General features: G+C 49.9%; 1 protein-coding gene across 6 annotated transcripts in view; it reads right to left on the bottom strand.

Annotated features, from left to right (window-relative positions):
* The window catches only part of usp19 (ubiquitin specific peptidase 19), a 182276-nt gene that overhangs the window by 73229 nt on the left and 87065 nt on the right, over positions 1 to 21982 (bottom strand). For 5 of the 6 annotated variants that reach the window (XM_086002169.1, XM_086002171.1, XM_086002173.1 and 2 more), the window contains 6 exons: positions 21052 to 21167; positions 10089 to 10303; positions 6970 to 7168; positions 6037 to 6170; positions 2332 to 2490; positions 556 to 666 (listed from right to left, as the gene is read on the bottom strand). In XM_086002169.1, the coding sequence (XP_085858295.1) occupies positions 556 to 666; positions 2332 to 2490; positions 6037 to 6170; positions 6970 to 7168; positions 10089 to 10303; positions 21052 to 21167 (934 nt within the window). The remainder of the gene's footprint in view (positions 1 to 555; positions 667 to 2331; positions 2491 to 6036; positions 6171 to 6969; positions 7169 to 10088; positions 10304 to 21051; positions 21168 to 21982) is intronic. The other variant, XM_086002172.1, reaches the window with a different exon arrangement.

Raw genomic sequence — 21982 nt, 5'->3', positions numbered from 1 at the left:
ATATCGGCCCAGGACACCGGGGAGAACTCCCTTGCTCTTACATTGAAACATAGGAAAAGGAGGAGGCCATTCAGCCCCTCGAGCCTGTTCCGCCATTCAATTAGATCACGGCTGATCTGTATCTTAACTCCATCTACCCGCCTTAGTTCCGTAACACTTAATGCCCTTACCCTGCAAAAATCCATCAATCTCAGTTTTTAACTTTTCAATTGACCCTCAGCCTCAACAGTATTTTTGGGAGAGTTTTCCAGATTCCCACCACCCTTTGTGTGAAGAAATGCTTCCTGACATCACCCCTGAACAGCCTGGCCCTAATTTTAAGATTCTGCCCCCTTGTTCTGGACTCCCCCGCCCCGCCCACCACCAGAGGAATGTTTCACTCGATCTACCCTATCAAATCCTTTAATTTTCTTCAAAATAGTGCCGGTCCACCCGAGGGGACAGATGGGGCCTCGGCTCAACGAAGGACGGCCATTGTCTTTAGCCCTGGAGGGCAGTTGGCCATTTGAAGGACTGCCCATCCCCACCAACCCATTAACCCAGCCAGTCTCTCACCTTGAAACACATGGGGCACACCAGCTTGGACTTGTACTGGCCCTGGAACAGATCCACGATAAAGGAATCATTTCGCATCTTGTGACGCTCCCAGGCCTCCTCTGCCACCACCTGCACGACACGTATAGAAGTCAAGGAGCAGGATAATTTGCAGACGAAACAAAGTGTAGAACAACATTCTCTGATTTACACCACACCAGCTGACAGTCAGGTTAAATCATTACCTGTAAGATTCTATGATTCTGTTCTTAGCCTGGCCCCACTCTCTGGGATTCTCCAGCTGGTGTCTCAGCCCCCACCCAGTTTGACTGATCAGTAGTTTTCACTGTCCCAATATATCAAGACTCCATGGCACTGGGTATCAGGATTGCAACAACACAGAGAGCCTGCTGGAGATAAGGTTCAGACCCAGCACTGCCACCCACAGGCACTTGGGAGGTATTACAGCAACTAAACTCGGAATTCACAGCAAAATAGTGGCAGAAAATGGAGGTTTCTTTCATGGGATGTGGGCATTGCTGGCAAGGCTGGCATTTATTGCCCATCTCTAGCTGCCCTTGAGAAGGTGGTGGTGAGCCGCCTTCTTGAACCGCTGCAGTCCGTGTGGTGAAGGTGCTCCCACAGCGCTGTTAGGGAGGGAGTTCCAGGATTTTGACCCAGTGACGATGAAGGATCGGCCGATATACTTCCAAGTCAGGATGGTGTGTGACTTGGAGGGAACTTGGAGGTGGTGCTGTTCCCATGTGCCTAGCTGCCCTTGTCCTTCGAGGTGGAAGAGGTCGCGGTTTGGCCCTGCACAATTACTGCTCACGAACACATGAAGCATCGACCTGGGTTTTGCACCAACAGTAGACTTAACCAACCTTCCCATTAAGCTGTGCAGGTCGCTCACCTGCTTTTACACGTGAAAAAATTTGAATGCGCCCTGCAGCCAGTTAAAGGGACCGTGCAAGAAAAACCAATGAGGGGGAACATTGGGCTTAACGTGCCACTGGAGACAGGCCAAGCAGTATGTAGGCAAGTGGTGGCAGGACAAGTTGATAATGCCATTTTAAAAAGAACGCATACGGGGTCCTGGGCTTTATAAATAGAGGCAAATACAAAAGTAGGGATGTTGTGCTAAACTTGTTTAAAAACACTGGTTCAGCCCCAGCTGGAGTATTGTGTCCAATTCTGGGCACCGCAATGTCAAGGCCTTGGAGAGGGTGCAGAGGAGATTTACCAGAATGGTTCCAGGGATGAGGGACTTCAGTTACGTGGATAGACTGGAGAAGCTGGGGTTGTTCTCCTTGGAGCAGAGAAGGTTGCGAGGAGATTCGATAGAGGTGTTCAAAATCATGAAGGGTCTGGACAGAGGAGAGAAACTGTTCCCATTGGTGGAAGAATCGAGAACCAGAGGACACAAATTTAAGGTGATTGGCAAAAGAACCAGAGGGGAGATGAGACTAAATCTCCTTTTAGTCTTCTCTGGTAAGGCCTCTTCAGAGAGAACTAGTTTCCCAGTTCTGGCATTAACTTGGTGAAGCTACACTGTACGCTCTCTGTGCCTGTGCCTGTCCCTCTGTCCCTTGTACAACAGAGTGCCCAAAACTGGACAAGTTCTCGGTGACTACTCCAATGTTTGACTAAATGTAGAACATCAGGTTAAAAAAAGGGGCACTGCACTGGCGAGTGACTCGTGTACAAAAGCCAAAGCCCTCAGCATTTAATATTGGGACAGCTGTGCAGCAACAGCTGGAGTTACAGGTGCGAGCGATACCCGGCAGCGTGACATACCTCGTCCGGCCGCCCGTCCGAATCCACCGTCTCCGTGTATGGTTTATTCTGTATTCTATTGAGGTCCTCATGGAGGCCGTCCAACAGAAACGCCATGAATTCCTGGGCATCGTGCTGTGCGTAAGCAGCGAACTGGCTGGCTTTACTCGCCACAATAGCCTAGGAGGAAAGAGAGAAGGCGAGTGTGTACACTGGAGCCAAAACAACACCACTTTATATGCATTTGGGTGACTTCAGTGACAGGTTTAGAACCTCGTTTGGGCAAAATATCCAATGAAAGTTGGGTTCCTTTTATCCCTCTGTCCACCGGGGTACAGCGCCCGGAGACAGGCCCGTCCACAGGTACAGCGCCCGGAGACATGCCCGTCCACGGGTACAGCGCCCGGAGACACGCCCGTCCACGGGTACAGCGCCCAGAGACACGCCCCGTCCACCGGTACAGCGCCCGGAGACACTCCCCGTCCACGGGTACAGCGCCCGGAGACACTCCCCGCCCACGGGTACAGCGCGCGGAGACACGCCCGTCCATGGGTACAGCGCCTGGAGACACTGCCCGTCCACGGGTACCGCGCCCGGAGACACTGCCCGTCCACGGGTACCGCGCCCGGAGACACTGCCCGTCCACGGGTACTGCGCCCGGAGACACTGCCCGTCCACGGGTACCGCGCCCGGAGACACTGCCCGTCCACGGGTACCGCGCCCGGAGACACCCCCCGTCCGAGAGCGCCTGCTTCCAATGAAAGTACATCGACCTGAAACATTAACTCTGTTTCTCTCTCCACAACTGCTGAAGGGTACAGACTGGAATCAACATAGCCCACTGCTCCTCTATACAGATGCTGACCGGCCTGCCGAGTGTGGAGCATTTTCTGTTTTTATTTCTAAAATTCTTTGGCCTGGGTGCTGTGCCTTTGAGCACAGAGCTTTCTTGTAGGAACAGGTTTCCTAAGGAGTGAGAAAAGGAACTGGCCCACCCATCAGCTTTTTAAAGTTTGCACCTCGCTTAGCTCCACCGTACAGACCAACTCATCCACCAACTCCTCGGCCTGTATCCCATCTCCAGACACTCACTCAGCACCCACCCTCGCTGACCTCCACTGGCTCCTGGCTGATTTTACAATCCTCGACCTCGTGTTCAAATCCCTCCCTGGTCTTGCCCTGCCCCCCCCTCCCTCCCTCTGCAATCTTCTCCAGCTGTAGGCATGAAGCTGGACTGCTGCACATCCCCTCTGCCTCCACGCTACTGTCAGTGAGGTAGAATTCTGCGACCATGTCCAACATTCTGCAATTCTGTCCCACACCCTCTCCATCTATTTACCTCTCCCCTCCTTCAAAAGCACCCATAGCATTGACCTATTGAACTGTTCTTTCGGCCAAGTCCCCCACATTCCCACCTACATCCAGTTCACAGCCAATCACTTGCCCATAACGTGCCTTGAAACTGTATAAATATAACCTCACCTTAAAAAGCATCTGACGGAATTCACCGGGGGAGATGGGTACCGACAACAGGAAGTAAAAAGAAAGACCGTCATTTCTCCAGCTCCTTTCACGACCACCGGACGTCTCAAAGCACTTTAAAGCCAATGAAGTACTTTTTGAAGTGTTGTCACTGTTGTAATGTGGGAAATGCGGCAGCCAATTTGCACACAGCAAGATCCCACAAACAGCAATGAGATAATCTGTTTTAGTGATGTTGATTGAGGGATAAGTATTGGCCGCAGGACACCGGGGAGAACTCCCCTGCTCTTCAAAATAGTGGCCACGGGATCTTTTATGTCCACCTGAGCGCGCAGATGGGGCCTCGGTTTAACATCTCATCCAGAAGACGGCACTTCCGACAGTGCAGCGCTCCCTCAGTACTGCCCCTCCGACAGTGCGGCGCTCCCTCGGTACTGCCCCTCCGACAGTGCGGCGCTCCCTCAGTACTGCCCCTCCGACAGTGCGGCACTCCCTCAGTACTGCCCCTCCGACAGTGCGGCGCTCCCTCAGTACTGCCCCTCCGACAGTGCGGCGCTCCCTCAGTACTGCCCCTCCGACAGTGCGGCGCTCCCTCAGTACTGCCCCTCCGACAGTGCGGCGCTCTTTCAGTACTGCACTGGGAGTGTCAGCCTGGATTTTTGTGCTCAAGTCCCTGGAGTGGGACATGAACCCACAACCTCCTGACTCAGAGGCGAGGGTGCTGCCCACTGAGGAATGGCTGACAGCAGGAGAGAGGGTGACTGAAAGCACCACTGAATAAAGCCAGAATTGAAAATTTCAAAACTGAGATTGGCCAATTTTTGTTGGGTGAGGATATTAAGGGTTACGGAATCAAGGCGGGTAAATGGAGCTCAGATACAGATCAGCCATGATCTAATTGAATGGCGGAACAGGCTCGAGGGGCTGAACGGCCTCTTCCTGTTCCTATGTTCCTAATAAGGTCACGCGGTTTTGGTTCTGCACCGTGTATAACTGACCCAGTAAAGCGGCCTTGCGAGCGGCAGTTTCTGAGCAGTGAACACAGTTGTGCGACACCTGCCCACTGCCGCATGGTCCCTGCTGCTGCTGGACGAGTGGGCAGGGACAGCCATGAAAGAGGAGGGAGCTTTTTTGAAGAGAATTAAAAGGTGTTTTGACAGGTTGACAACAGCATGGAAACAGTGCAAGGCCAGAAATAGAGAGCCGTTGAGAAGCTGCAGTTTCTGCTGCCAGCCGTCGTCGCTCGCTGAGGAGCTGCACGGTGAGGCTGGGCAGACCACGCTGGCAGGAAAAGACCCACTGCTCCAGCCTAGTCCTGCCCATAGCATAACCATTTAAATTGTTTCATTACCAGAAAATTGCAGCTCTCCTTCAGCCCTCGAGCCTGTTACACAGGAAGAGGAGGAGACCCATTCAGCCCCTCGAGCCTGTTACATCTGTGATGCCTTTAGCGTCACGTCAAGATACACCATACCCCGCCAGGTGCCGTGTGTTAACACAGGAGGCCATTCAGCCCCTCGAGCCTGTTATATTATTCAATTCAATTATGGCCGATCGGCAGAGAGACAAATCACCAGATCAAAAACCCAAGGTCAATTAGGGTGTAAGATTTTTTGGAAATTTCCTCACTGACCCCTCTGGGTGATTGTAATTAGTCCAGGAGACCACATTGACCATGACTTGTATTATTTGGTAGACATCTCTTGTATGATGCCACCTCTGCCCCCGGCAGCTCTCTGCTGAAGGTATACAGTGAATCAGCACTCACCGCGCAAGTCAGTAACTTGCTCCACATATCTACTATTCTCTGGGAAAAGAACACCCATCTACCCTACTTCTTCCTGGATGTAATCTATCCGCAGAACGCCTAGTCCTGCCCATAGCATAACCATTTAAATTGTTTCATTACCAGAAAATTGCAGCTCTCCTTCAGCCCTCGACAGAACAGGCTTGAGGGGCTGAACGGCCTCCTCCTGTTCAACAGGCTCGAGGGGCTGAATGGGTCTCCTCCTGTTCCTGTGTAACGGGCTCAATGGGTCTCCTCCTGTTCCTGTGTAACAGGCTCGAGGGGCTGAATGGCCTCCTCCTGTTCCTGTGTAACAGGCTCGAGGGGCTGAATGGCCTCCTCCTGTTTTTCCATGCCCTCACAAGCTGTGGCCAGTTTGTCAATTTACTGTCAGTGCGAGCAGGGGATTCTGCGCTGACCCCTCGGGTGCAGTTTTGCCCGGGTTCAGGTTCACTCACCTTCAGTTTAGATGGCTGGTAGGCATGGTGCGTCCCTTTCCACAGAGCCCGCAGCAGTACTGCAAAACCAATGGCAAGCCGGCCGCCAGTCCCCAGAGGGTTGTTGTAATTTATTTCAGACTCAAAAGATCGATCTGATCAAATACAAAAGGTGATGTTCAGCGTTTTAACTTGCAGTAACTGGTTAATCTTTCTTCAGTGAAAGTTGGTTTAAAAAAAATAAGTCAAATAAATAAATCCTCGTATCTGTAAGTACGTGGTGTCAAAACCTCGCAAAGTATTCTCGATCCAATGAAATACTTTGCGGTGCAGTGACTGCTATGTAGATAAAAGCAGCAGCTATTCTGAGGCACCAATGTCCCACAAACAACATCAAGATAATTGACCAGCCAATTGTTTTTTTGTTGGTGTTGGTTGAAAGACAGACTTGCATTTCTATAGTGCCTTTCACGACCTCAGGACGTCCCAAAGCGCTTTACAGCCAATGAAGTACTTTTTGAAGTGTAGTCACTGTTGTAATGTAGGAATCGCGGCAGCCAATTTATGCACAGCAAGCTCCCACAGGCAGCAATGTGATAATAACCAGATAATCTGTTTTAGTGATGTTGGTTGAGGGATAAATATTGGCCCCAGGACACCCGAGAAAACTCCCCTGCTATTCTTCCAATAGTGCGGTGGGATCTTTTATATCCACTTTAGGGAGCAGACGGGGCCTCGGTTTAATGTCTCATCGGACAGACGGCACCTCAGGCAGTGCGGCACTCCCTCAGTACTGGCACCAAGAGTGTCGGCCTGGATTATGGGGCTCGAGTCTCTGGAGTGGGACTTGAACCCGTGACCTTCTGACTGAGGCGAGAGAGTGCCGCCCACTGAGCCACTGCACGACCAAGGTTCCTCTCTGAAGCAGAATTCGGCCCCTCGCACTGCACTCACCGTGGAAGTAGTCGCGGAGCTCCCGCGTGTTGGACAATGACTGGATGACGCTGTTCATGAAGCAAGTGTTCCCCAGGTTGACCAGCCCGGTGAACCCCGGCAGACAGACCTTCTTCTCCTCCTCCTCCTCTTCCTCCTCTGTGTGCTCAGCACTGGCGACGTTGTGAGTCATCGGGGTCACCATGCAGGTCGGCTTGGGCTTCAACACAAGATTAAAGTTCAGTGTACTCCTCATACAGCACAGAAACAGGCCATTCGGCCCAATAGGTCCATACCCGTGTTTATTCTCCACACAAGCCTCCACTCACCCCATCTCATCCTACCCTTCTATTCCTTTTATCCCTCGTGTTTGTCTAGCTCCCCCTTAAATGCATCTATGCTGTTCGCCTCACCCACTCCTTGCGGTCGCGAGTTGCACATTCTCACCACTGAGTAGATTAATTGGTGACCAATGTTCTGCTAAGGTGCTGGGACCACTGCTTTTCTTGATATATATTAATGACTTGGACATGGGTGCACAGGGCACAATTTACAGATAAGACAAAACTTGGAAGTATAATGAACAGTGAGGAGGACGGTGATAGACTTCAAGAGGACATAGACAGGCTGGTGAAATGGGCGGACACGTGGCAGATGAAATTTAACGCAGAAAAATGCAAAGTGATACATTTTGGTAGGAAGAATGAGGAGAGGGAATATAAACTAAAGGGTACAATTCTAAAGGGGGCATGAACAGAGACACCATGGGATATATGAGCACAAATCGTTGAAGGTGGCAGGGTAGGTTGAGAAAGAGTATTGTGTCCAATTCTGGGCACTGCACTTTAGGAAGGATGTGAAGGCCTCAGAGAGGGTGCAGAAAAGATTTACCAGAATAATTCCAGGGATGAGGGACTTCAGTTACGTGGATAGACTGGAGAAGTTGGGGTTGTTCTCCTTAGAGCAGAGAAAGTTGAGAGGAGATTTGATGGAGGTGTGCAAAATGATGAGGGGTCTGGACAGAGTAGAGAGAAAGGGTTGAGAACCAGAGGACACAGATTTCAGGTGATTGGCAGAAGAACCAAAGCTGACATGAGGAAAATCTTTACGCAGCGAGTGGTTAGGATCTGGAATGCGCAGCCTGAAAGGGTGGTGGAGGCAGATTCAATCGTGGCTTTCAAAAGGGAGTTGGAGAATACCTGAAGGAAAAAAATGTGCAGGGCTCCGGGGAAAGGGCGGGAGAGTGGGACTAGCTGAAGTGCTCTTGCAGAGCCGGCATGGGCTCGACGGGCCGAATGGCCTCCTACTGTGCTGTAACCATTCTAGGATTCTAAGGTGCGTGCGTGCGAATCCGAAAGGTCCCGCACAGGCCACTCACCAGCTTTTACACGGTGAATACTGCGCATGCGCAGAAATGTAGAGGCCACGCATTAACAGAAACGGGCCGCGCAGAACAAAGTGCAGTTTACAGGAACATTGTTGGGGACGATCTTACATTTATGGCTTTTGTCATTTAATCACTCCTGTCCTCTACCCTATTGCAGAGCCTCCTCTTTGTTCTTTCCTCCCCACCTTTTCCCTGCCCTTACTTATAAACTGATACATCTCACTTTCCCAGGTCTGACGAAGGGTCATTGAGCTGAAACGTTAACTGTTTCTCTCCACAGATGCTGCCTGACCCGCGGAGTCTTTCCAGTAGTTTTATTTCAGGTTTGCAGCCTCGGCAGTATTTTGATTGTTATATTTATCTTCCCCACAAGTGAAAACATCTTCACAATCATGTGGTTTTAATCAGCAATTACCACCTTTTCCCTCTTTCCCTACAGTAACTCCAGGATACAAAGGCACATTAAGAATAGAGACTCTACTCTGCGGTGCCAAAAAAATATTTTGCAGTATTGTTAGCTGGCCAAGTACTCCACAATCTCATTCAAAGTAGTCTTCCCACTGTCGAGTTCAAATACATTTTATGAAAAGCAAGTATCGTTCACGAAAGAAACCCTCGTCTTTTCACACTGGAGCAGAGACCTGCCAGAATCAGTCTCCTCGTCTCCTGGATGCAAGTCCTCTGGACTGGCCCCTCCGTCGCAGTCGGGGGCAGGGGTGACTGCAAGCCAAGGCAGAGAGAATCACGACTCTGGGAAACATTTACACTTGATTATCGAAGGGGAGAAAAGGCCATGTGCTTGCCCCATGCCCGATACGAGACTCCCAAAACAAGCTCTCTACTCGGGAGCTCCGACACGGCAAGAGAGTCCCAGATGGGCAGAGAAAACGCTTCAAGGACACCCTCAAAGCCTCCTTGAAAAAGTGTAACATCCCCACCGACACCTGGGAATCCCTGGCCCAAGACCGCACAAAGTGGAGGAGAAGGATCCGGGAAGGCGCTGAACACCGAGTCTCTTCGCCGGGAGCAAGTGGAAGCCAAGCACAAACAGCGGAAGGAGCGCACGTCAACCCAAGCACCCCACCCACCCGCCCGCCCCTTCAACCACCGTCTGCCCCACCTGTGACAGAGACTGTAGGTCCCGCATTGGACTCATCAGTCACCTGAGAACTCATTGTTAGTGTGGAAGCAAGTCATCCTCGGTTCCGAGGGACTGCCTAAGAAGGAGCTTGTCCCAATCCTTGGCCGATTCCAACCCCACGGACCAGACCATCCTCCATTTCCCACCTCAAGGAGAGATACACACAATTCAGGAATCCTCAAATAATTCCCCTTCGACCCCTCCTGAGCGACCAGGTATACCTCATGAAACCCCAAACCAATTAATAGCTTTTCTGAATGGAAACGCACAACTGGTCACATTGTCGTTAAAAACCCAACAGGTTCACTAATGTCCCTTTAGGGAAGGACACCTGCTGTCTCACCCGGTCTGGGCCGATAGGTGACTCGAATCCCACACCAATGTGGCTGATTCTTAAATTCCCTCCGACATGGCCCAGCAAGCCCCTCAGTGGCATCAAACACAGGCTGCAGCGGTTCAAGGCGGCCCAGCACCTTCTCAGAGCAACTAGGGATGGCCAATAAATGCCGACCGTGGCCACATCCAGAGAAGGATATAAAAAAAAAAGTTTCCCTCACCTTTAGGGCGAGAGAGAACTTTAAACATGAAATGCTCCCGGAGTACATGACTTACCAATGTGACAAGTGCGTCCTGTTTAATCTGGACGTTCTCGGGTGTTGACCGGATTGCCACGGGCTCGAGGTTGGCCTCCTCTGCGCGCATTTTCTCTTTCTCATTTGAGCGTGGCTCCTCCTTGGGAGGAAGTGCGTGCTGGCTGCTCCCGGGCTGCGCTTTATCCAGTGAGGGCGGGCCTGCAGGCACAGCTACTTTGGCGCCACCCACTGCACCTTAAACAGGGGAGCACAGGGCCTGTGTTTAGAAGGTCCAATGAAAACACTCAACAGGCTTTAACACCTTTTTCAAAGCAACTATAGCTACAAAAGTTGGATTTCCCACCCTTCTCTACCTGGGTTAGATATAGAGTAAAGCTCCCTCTACACTGTCCCATCAAACACTCCCAGGGCAGGTACAGCACGGGTTAGATACAGAGTAAATCTCCCTCTACACTGTCCCATCAAACACTCCCAGGGCAGGTACAGCACGGGTTAGATACAGAGTAAAGCTCCCTCTACACTGTCCCGTCAAACACTCCCAGGGCAGGTACAGCACGGGTTAGATAGAGTAAAGCTCCCTCTACACTGTCCCATCAAACACTCCCAGGGCGGGTACAGCACGGGTTAGATACAGAGTAAAACTCCCTCTACACTGTCCCATCAAACACTCCCAGGGCAGGTACAGCACGGGTTAGATACAGAGTAAAGCTCCCTCTACACTGTCCCATCAAACACTCCCAGGGCAGGTACTGCACGGGTTAGATACAGAGTAAAGCTCGCTCTACACTGTCCCATCAAACACTCCCAGGGCAGGTACAGCACGGGTTAGATACAGAGTAAAGCTCGCTCTACACTGTCCCATCAAACACTCCCAGGGCAGGTACAGCACGGGTTAGATACAGAGTAAAGCTCGCTCTACACTGTCCCATCAAACACTCCCAGGGCAGGTACAGCACGGGTTAGATAGAGAGTAAAGCTCCCTCTACACTGTCCCATCAAACACTCCCAGGGCAGGTACAGCATGGGTTTGATACAGAGTAAAGCTCCCTCTACACTCTCCCATCAAACACTCCCAGGGCAGGTACAGCACGGGGTTAGATACAGAGTAAAGCTCGCTCTACACTGCACTAATTACATGTGTAAGTTCCAACCTCGGAAGCACACCCCATACTGCACTGGTTTGGCATTTTCCATTTCCCAGCCATCCTGTGGCCTGTCAGAGTCCAATCTCATTTCAGATAAAGCCCTTATAGTCATCCTGGGCTGGTCTCAATCCCAGATGCTCAAGTTGAAAGGCCAGTGGCTAACCTGCGGTGCTATCCAGTCAATTATTTTAATAGAGCACCGCAAAGAGTCTTTTCCGTTTTGGTGAATTCTGTATTTTTTCATGCCGAGCTGAGCAATCTTGCTGAATATGCTGGGGCTGGCTGGGTGCACAGTATTTAATGCAGTAATGTTGAATTAAGGATGCACATTACCAAGTCTGCAAGAGCGAGTGTAACTGCAATCGTCCCTTCTGCACAGATCAGGCAACAACTTGTATTTATGTAGCACCTTTAGCACGGTAAAACGTCCCAAGGTGCTTCACAGGAGTGTTCTCAAACAAAATTTGCACACCGAGTCACATAAGGAGAATTTAGGGCAGATGGCCAAAAGGTAGGTTTTAAGGAGCGTCTTAAAGGAGTAAAGAGGAGTGGAGAGGCGGCGAGGACTAGGGAGGAAGCTGAAGGCACGGCCACCAATGGTTGAGCGATGGAAATCGGGGATGCGCAAGAGGGCAGAACTGGAGGCAGTACGTGTTGCTATTGGCATGCGGCATAACATTTAGCACTTCCATAGTTTGGAATGAGGGTCCAAGCGACCTGCATTTACATTGCTGAAACTAGCCTCGTGATCCACAGTCTGCCACTCCACCAGGATAAGAGAGCCGACTTCAGTCTAACAATGGAGATGCTAAATGTTGAAGTGCCCTGTGAATATTCAGCTCACACCGCTGGGCTCAGCCTCTCCTCCCAGCGTGTCAGAGCTCAACACCAAAAGCTCAAACATCGACTGGGGATTCCGCAGCAACGGGCTCGAGCGTCACTGAGCATCTTCACAGTACACATCCGAGGAACCCCGGCAACACTGCCATTAACCAGCACTGAAAGAAATACTGAACCAGGCAAAGTTACTGGAGGTTTACCGGGGCTTTGATGACCGTAATTCCGCCATTTAATGGAGAAGGCGGGGCTTTGCAAATCATTCAAGGGAAACATTCAACCTGGCCCGCAGGGTGGGGGAATATTAATACTGAAACCCAAATCCCCGTGCACTTTAAGTATTAAAATGGTGAGTTGTCCTGGAGAGCTCCAGAGGAGAACAACCCACACGTAGCCAGTCTGCAGGGACTTCCCTGCGAGTATAGGCTCAGGGAACTGGAGTTTACATCATTGGAAAAATACAGAATTGGCTTCTCCCACAAGGATCAGTGGAAATGACAACATGGCCAGTACGGGTGGGTAAGGGGGAAAGAATCAGAATCTTACAGCACAGGAGGGGAACATTCGGCCCATCGTGCCTGTGCCAGCTCTTTGAAAGAGCACCAACCAATCCCACTCCCCTGAAAATCCTTCTCCTTCAAGTATGTATCCAACTCCTTAAATTAATCTACCACTCCACGACTGAGCCAGTGCTGTTATATCACGTGCTACATTGCTGCAGCTCACAGGACAGATTCAGAGTCAGCGTGCCAAAACACAAACAGCATCCTGCACAATCGTACAATGAAAAGCCCAGAGAGAAACACACACTTATCACAATTACATCATCTTTCTAAAATATACAAACGTTCAATCAATAAATTATTTAGTGTACTGGCACAACTGCTTTAGAGAAAAAATTTTAATTGTATACAGCACGAACAATGACGGACCTGTGCCCACCAGTACTGTACCCCAGTGTTATACAGTGACAGACCTGTACCCACCAGTACTGTACCCGTGTTATACAGTGACAGGCCTGTACCCATCAGTACTGTACTCCAGTGTTACAGTGATAGACCTGTACCCATCAGTACTGTACTCCAGTGTTACAGTGACAGACCTGTACCCATCAGTACTGTACCCCAGTGTTAGTGACAGACCGGTCCCCACCAGTACTGTACCAGTGTTATACAGCGACAGACCTGTACCCACCAGTACTGTAGCCCAGTGTTATAGTGACAGACCTGTACCCACCAGCACTGTACCCGTGTTATACAGTGACAGACCTATACCCACCAGTACTGTACCCCAGTGTTATACAGTGACAGACCTGTACCCACCAGTACTGTAGCCCGGTGTTATAGCGACAGACCTGTACCCACCAGTACTGTACCCCAGTGTTATACAGTGACAGACCTGTACCCACCAGTGTTAAGTCTGTGTGTTATATTGAGAATTACTACACAGACCACAAGAGTAAACTTTAACAGGTCTTTACTAGTCGAAGGTGGTGTAGTAGTTCTCGGTGGTGTAGTAGGTTCTCGTTGCTGGGGTGACTCATCTAATAGTCCTTCACTGGACTTAACAGCTTGAACTTTCGTAACTTCAGAACCAGCATTGCTGACTTCTAAAGGCTCGAGTACCTTGGGAGGTTTTTCTACTTCCAGACTGATTTGGCTCAGTTCGGAGGGACCACGTGCGTGACCTGGTAGGGGTGATAATGGTTCAGACGAGTCATCATCTTCGGCTTCTTCTCTATTGTCTTCTATTTCCTCCATCACTTCAGCCTTTGCCTCTGCCACCAATCCCCTGAGTGGCTTATTACTGCTGACACTGCTCACAAAAGGGTGCTCTTTCTTCTTAGCTTTCAACTGATCGAAGAATTTGACATATTCCCTTTCTTGCTCAGCTTTGATTTGTTTGGCCTCATCGCGCAGACGGTTTGTGTGTTCCTGATACATTTTCTCAATCAGCTGCTTCTGCTGTCTTCCCAGATTCTCCAACTCTGTGTCAAAGAACTTTTTCTTTGCATTCATCTCTTGCTCAAGACGGCGAATCATTTGTTCTAATTGCTGTTGTAGTTTGAGATTGAGTTGGGTTCGAGCCCGGTGTTCCTCAGAAATGTGCATGTCTGTAGACTGGACAGACTCAGAATTCTCTGTCAAACTATGTTGTTGTTGTTCAGTGGAATTCTGTTCTGATACTTTGTTCTCTTCTGAAGCATTTATGCACTCCTTCGTTTTTCCATCATTAGTCTGCAAGTCCATTTTAGACTTGTCTTTTGCACATGGGCTGGTCTTACCATCATCAGTTCCAGAGTCTGAGCTGATTGCTTTGTCACGGTCACTGCTGCATATGCCCTCATCCAATATTCTGGACAATCGTTCAGGTTTGACATCTTTCTTTTTCCCGGAATCTACCGTTATTGCTTTTAGGGAGTGCCAGTCCATATTTATTTTCCTGATCCACTCCAGTCCCAGAAGTGGTGGACCTCCCTCAGGTAGTACATATATGTCCATTTCTTGGTGTTCTTTGCCCTTGTGTATCACCTTGACTTTTATCTTTCCGATGGGGTATACTTTTTGCCCCGTGTATGTCTGCAATACTATCTCCGTATCCCGTAGGGGAATGTGTGTGAATAACCTTTTGTAATCTTGCTTATTCATGACCGTCAATGCCGATCCGGTGTCCAATTCCATCTTCACTTGGACTCCTGCTATCTGCAGTGTGACCCAGATAGTTTGTCGGTCAGCTTCCTTACTCACATTGCGAATTCTCAGACTACCCAGTTCCTTGCTGTTGGAGTCTGAATCCGAATTCTGTCCATCCGAACTCTTCTCAGCCACCTTATGTACCTTTCTGCACTTTTCCTGCGGTGACTTTTTGTTGCTGGTCTTCTTTCCTGACCGGCATACTTTAGCTATGTGACCAAGCTTGCCACATTTTCTACATTCCTGGTTTTTAAACCAGCATTGGTTCTGATCGTGTGTTGTCTTTCCACAACGATAACATTTCGTTGTACCCAAAGCTATTTGATCTACGCTGAGTACCGCTGCCTTCAGCTGCATTTCCGCAGTGCCTCTCGCTGCGGCTTCGTGCGATGCTGCAATAGTGACAGCCTTATCAAGTGTAAGATCATTCTCTTCAAGCAGCCGTTTTTGTGTTCCTTCTTTCGACAATCCGCACACGAATTTGTCTCTCAGTGCCTCTGTCAGTCTTTCCCCAAACTGACAGTATTTCGCTAGCTTACGCAGTTCAATTAAGTACTCCACGTTGCTTTCCTCTTTCAGTTGCGTTCTCGCATAAAATTTAAATCGTTCCGCTAACATCAGCGGTGCGGGGTTCAAATGATTTTTCAGAACAGCAACAATTTTAGCGAAAGTCTGATCCGCCGGTTTAGCTGGTGATAGAAGATGCTTCAATAGCCCGTATGTCTTTGCACCCATTGAGTTTAGTAAGGTTAGTGCTTTATCTTCATCTGATATTTTATTTGCCTTACAATATATCTCTATGCGTTCTACATACGTGGCCCAATCTTCAACATCGGGATCGAAATCGTTGATGTTACCACGCTTAGGCATCCTCGCAATCTTCTTGAGAAACAACAAGAAATTTTTCTTTAACTCTTTTTTTTCCAAAATGGCGGTTTCCCGCGCTTGTCTTCTTCCCCGCCTACGAAGATGGCGGCTTCCCGCGTTTGCCTTTCTCCCCCGCTGGCTGTAATGGCGATTGCCGTATTGCTGCGTTCACCCTCCCCAGCGGTTTTCAAATCGTGCCTCCCAGCCCCTCTCGCAGTCCGGTCCTTTCCCCCCCGGCTGCGGCTGAGTCCTCCGTGGGTTTTTTTTTTTTTTTTTTTTTTTTTTTCTCCGCGCCTTACGCTGTCCCGGTTGCTGCGCCTCGCGGCCTCGGTAGCTGCCCGGCCTTTTTCACCGATCGCGGTCGAGCTCTCTCACGACGCTGTTGCGTCTCCCAGCCCGCTTGCAGCCCGGTCTCTCACACCGGCTGCGTTTGCATTCACCGCGGCTTCCGTGCCTTACGCTGCCCCAGTCTCAGCGCCTCTGGCCCCGACTTCTGTCCGGCTCTTTTCCCCGGCCGTGGTCGAGTTCTCCGCCCTTATATCCTCCGTTTTTCCCTCCCCTACTTCACGCCAACGTGGCCGACTTGCTGCTCGTCGCTGATCGGCTTACCCACCACCGTGATAGAAGGGATGATCACTGCCTGTTGCTGATGGAAGGCTTCGTGTCAGAATTCTTCCTTTGCTCTGCAGACCCGAGTCTTTTCTCAGCAGAATGATGAGGGCGGATGCCTCTTCTCAACGCCCGTTAAACTGCCTTGGATGTATCTCTGCCGCAGGGTAAGATCGTACTCGTCGCCACTGTTAAGTCTGTGTGTTATATTGAGAATTACTACACAGACCACAAGAGTAAACTTTAACAGGTCTTTACTAGTCGAAGGTCAGGGCAGAACTGCAATAAATCTTTACACAGCACTTATATACCAGTGTGGTCACCACCGGTATTACAGTATACAGCAGCCAAGATAAAGTAGTGCAACCCTTAAAATAGTTCTCTTAAAGGTGGAACGGTTACATACATTACAACCAGTGCTGTACCCGTGTTATACAGTGACAGACCTGTCCCCACCAGTACTGTAGCCCAGTGTTATACAGTGACAGACCTGTACCCACCAGCACTGTACCCCAGTGTTATAGTGACAGACCTGTACCCACCAGTACGGTACCCCAGTGTTGCAGTGACAGACCTGTACCCACCAGTACTGTACCCCAGCGATATACAGGGACAGACCTGTACCCACCAGTACTGTACCCCAGTGTTACACAGTGACAGACCTGTACCCACCAGTACTGTACCCCAGTGTTTTACAGTGACAGACCTGTACCCACCAGTACTGTACCCGTGTTACAGTGACAGACCTGTACCCACCAGTACTGCACCCCAGTGTTAGTGACAGACCTGTACCCACCAGTACTGTACCCCAGTGTTACAGTGACAGACCTGTACCCACCAGTACTGTACCCCAGTGTTATACAGCGACAGACCTGTACCCACCAGTACTGTACCCCAGTGTTACACAGTGACAGACCTGTACCCACCAGTACTGTACCCCAGTGTTACAGTGACAGACCTGTACCCACCAGTACTGTACCCCAGTGTTAGTGACAGACCTGTACCCACCAGTACTGTACCCCAGTGTTTTACAGTGACAGACCTGTACCCACCAGTACTGTACCCCAGTGTTACAGTGACAGACCTGTACCCACCAGTACTGCACCCCAGTGTTACACAGTGACAGACCTGTACCCACCAGTACTGTACCCCAGTGTTATACAGTGACAGACCTGTACCCACCAGTACTGTACCCGTGTTATACACTGACAGACCTGTACCCACCAGTACTGTACCCGTGTTATACAGTGACAGACCTGTACCCACCAGTACTGTACCCGTGTTACAGTGACAGACCTGTACCCACCAGTACTGCACCCCAGTGTTACAGTGACAGACCTGTACCCACCAGTACTGTATCCCAGTGTTATACAGTGACAGACCTGTACCCACCAGTACTGTACCCCAGTGTTAGTGACAGACCTGTACCCACCAGTACTGTACCCCAGTGTTATACAGTGACAGACCTGTACCCACCAGTACTGTACCCCAGTGTTATACACTGACAGACCTGTACCCACCAGTACTGTACCCCAGTGTTACAGTGACAGACCTGTACCCACCAGTACTGTACCCCAGTGTTATACAGTGACAGACCTGTACCCACCAGTACTGTACCCCAGTGTTACACAGTGACAGACCTGTACCCACCAGTACTGTACCCCAGTGTTACACAGTGACAGACCTGTACCCACCAGTACTGCACCCCAGTGTTACACAGTGACAGACCTGTACCCACCAGTACTGTACCCGTGTTTTACAGTGACAGACCTGTACCCACCAGTACTGTAGCCCAGTGTTATACAGTGACAGACCTGTACCCACCAGTACTGCACCCCAGTGTTATACAGTGACAGACCTGTACCCACCAGTACTGTACCCCAGTGTTATACACTGACAGACCTGTACCCACCAGTACTGTACCCCAGTGTTATACAGTGACAGACCTATACCCACCAGTACTGTACCCCAGTGTTATACAGTGACAGACCTGTCCCCACCAGTACTGTAGCCCAGTGTTATACAGTGACAGACCTGTACCCACCAGTACTGTCCCCCAGTGTTATACAGTGACAGACCTGTCCCCACCAGTACTGTAGCCCAGTGTTATACAGTGACAGACCTGTCCCCACCAGTACTGTAGCCCAGTGTTATAGTGACAGACCTGTACCCACCAGCACTGTACCCCAGTGTTATAGTGACAGACCTGTACCCACCAGTACGGTACCCCAGTGTTGCAGTGACAGACCTGTACCCACCAGTACTGTACCCCAGCGATATACAGGGACAGACCTGTACCCACCAGTACTGTACCCCAGTGTTACACAGTGACAGACCTATACCCACCAGTACTGTACCCCAGTGTTACACAGTGACAGACCTGTACCCACCAGTACTGTACCCCAGTGTTTTACAGTGACAGACCTGTACCCACCAGTACTGTACCCGTGTTACACAGTGACAGACCTGTACCCACCAGTACTGCACCCCAGTGTTACACAGTGACAGACCTGTACCCACCAGTACTGTACCCCAGTGTTATACAGTGACAGACCTGTACCCACCAGTACTGTACCCTAGTGTTACAGTGACAGACCTGTACCCACCAGTACTGTACCCCAGTGTTAGTGACAGACCTGTACCCACCAGTACTGTACCCGTGTTACACAGTGACAGACCTGTACCCACCAGTACTGTACCCCAGTGTTACAGTGACAGACCTGTACCCACCAGTACTGTACCCCAGTTATACAGCGACAGACCTGTACCCACCAGTACTGTACCCCAGTGTTATACAGTGACAGACCTGTACCCACCAGTACTGTACCCCAGTGTTATACAGTGACAGACCTGTACCCACCAGTACTGTACCCCAGTGTTATACAGTGACAGACCTGTACCCACTAGTACTGTACCCGTGTTATACAGTGAGAGACCTGTACCCACCAGTACTGTACCCCAGTGTTATACAGTGACAGACCTGTACCCACCAGTACTGTACCCCAGTGTTATACACTGACAGACCTGTACCCACCAGTACTGTACCCGTGTTATACAGTGACAGACCTGTACCCACCAGTACTGTACCCCAGTGTTATACAGTGAGAGACCTGTACCCACCAGTACTGTACCCCAGTGTTAGTGACAGACCTGTACCCACCAGTACTGTACCCCAGTGTTACACAGTGACAGACCTGTACCCACCAGTACTGTACCCCAGTGTTAGTGACAGACCTGTACCCACCAGTACTGTACCCCAGTGTTATACAGTGACAGACCTGTACCCACCAGTACTGTACCCCAGTGTTAGTGACAGACCTGTACCCACCAGTACTGTACCCGTGTTATAGTGACAGACCTGTACCCACCAGTACTGTACCCCAGAGTTATACAGTGACAGACCTGTACCCACCAGTACTGTACCCCAGTGTTATACACTGACAGACCTGTACCCACCTGTACTGTACCCCAGTGTTATACACTGACAGACCTGTACCCACTAGTACTGTACCCGTTATACACTGACAGACCTGTACACACCAGTACTGTACCCCAGTGTTATACAGTGACAGACCTGTACCCACCAGTACTGTACCCCAGTGTTATACAGTGACAGACCTGTACCCACCAGTACTGTACCCCAGTGTTATACAGTGACAGACCTGTACCCACCAGTACTGTACCCCAGTGTTACACAGTGACAGACCTGTACCCACCAGTACTGTACCCGTTATACACTGACAGACCTGTACCCACCAGTACTGTACCCCAGTGTTATACACTGACAGACCTGTACCCACCAGTACTGTACCCCAGTGTTATACAGAGACAGACCTGTACCCACCAGTACTGTACCCCAGTGTTATACAGTGACAGACCTGTACCCACCAGTACTGTACCCCAGTGTTATACACTGACAGACCTGTACCCACCAGTACTGTACCCCAGTGTTATACAGTGACAGACCTGTACCCACCAGTACTGTACCCCAGTGTTATACAGTGACAGACCTGTACCCACCAGTACTGTACCCCAGTGTTATACACTGACAGACCTGTACCCACCAGTACTGTACCCCAGTGTTATACAGTGACAGACCTGTACCCACCAGTACTGTACCCCAGTGTTATACAGCGACAGACCTGTACCCACCAGTACTGTACCCCAGTGTTATACAGTGACAGACCTGTACCCACCAGTACTGTACCCCAGTGTTATACACTGACAGACCTGTACCCACCAGTACTGTATCCCAGTGTTATACACTGACAGACCTGTACCCACCAGTACTGTATCCCAGTGTTATACAGTGACAGACCTGTCCCCACCAGTACTGTACCCCAGTGTTATACACTGACAGACCTGTACCCACCAGTACTGTATCCCAGTGTTATACAGTGACAGACCTGTACCCACCAGTACTGTATAGTCATGTTGTACAACACAAAATGCTCTTTCCAAACAATCTAGATTTTGGCGGTCAGAAGCAAGAATTGCACTACTGGCTGTTTTCCCAGTTGTGAGAAGATACAGTTTGTAAATTTGACACAGCCACTCTAACACTTCACTGAAATGCTGGTCACAGCATTGCCCGGTACAAACCCGGCCTTTCCAGGTGATAGTTGATGGGGAGCAGTTACTGGGCTTTCCTGCAGCAGCCTGGCTTGGCCCACAATCACAGTATTAGGATAAAAACACAGCAGGCCAGTCAGCAGCTGGAGAAACAGTGGGCTATGTTGATTCCGGCGTGTAACCCTTCATCAGAACATGCCTGGTCTCTCGCTGACTGACCGGGTTTGCGTTTGCAGTATTCGGATGTCACTCTGCAGACCTTGTGCTGCGAGGGCTTCGAGCCCTCCCCACCGCTGGTTCTGTCTCTTCTTCAAACTGATGTCGATGCGCGAGACTGTGAAGGTGTACAGACACTGCTCCGGGTTAATCAGATTCCTGGGAGGGAGAAAACAAACACAACACGTTAATTATAGATAACAGAAAATGCTGGCAATGCTCAGGTCAGGCAGCATCTGTGGAGAGAGAAACAGAGTTAACGTTCCAGGTCAGTTCTGACGAAGGGTCATCGGCCTGAAACGTTAACTGTTTCTCTCTCCACAGATGCTGCCTGACCTGCTGAGTGTTTCCAGCATTTTCTGTTTTTATTTCAGATTTCCAGCATCTGCAGTATTTTGCTTTTACGTTAATTATAGAACTGATTATCAGAGGATCTCACACCCACACCCCTCACTCTCTCTTGCCTTGCTCAGCAGCTGATTTCACTGTTGTCTTGTACCAGTTGTTTTGAGTATTGCTTTGTCACCTGATTTTTCATCTCTCACACACTGGGGAGGTAGCTGAAAATGGCATGGGCAATAGAGGTCAGGAGCAATGTTCTCTCTAAGCAGGAGAAATAATACTGTCATCAGGAACTGGAGCTTTTTCTGCATGATGTGTGAACAGAGATGGGCTGAATGGCCTTCCTCCATTCTATCTTGTGAAACAGTGGAGCGGACTTCGAGACAGGAGGCTGTCTGCTTTTGCACCTATGTCTCACTAGGTCTGGCCAAATGGGTCACAATGGTCTTCACCGGCCCTGTACATTCCTAATTATTTTTTAATTTAAATAATGCATTGTTAAGCAGAATGAGACGCCCCATCCCAAGGGAGGAATATAACAGAATCCACTCCCCAATCATAAATCCTGATTTAAAATTTTAATCCAAGAACATCTTCAGCTGTCAATACTCCACACAAAGTGTGATAAATTT

The sequence above is a fragment of the Somniosus microcephalus genome, chromosome 11 (assembly GCF_052327205.1).
Source record: "Somniosus microcephalus isolate GS21.2 chromosome 11, FLI_Smic_1.0, whole genome shotgun sequence".
Lineage (NCBI taxonomy): Eukaryota > Metazoa > Chordata > Chondrichthyes > Squaliformes > Somniosidae > Somniosus > Somniosus microcephalus.
This window is presented reverse-complemented; position numbering and strand designations above follow the sequence as displayed.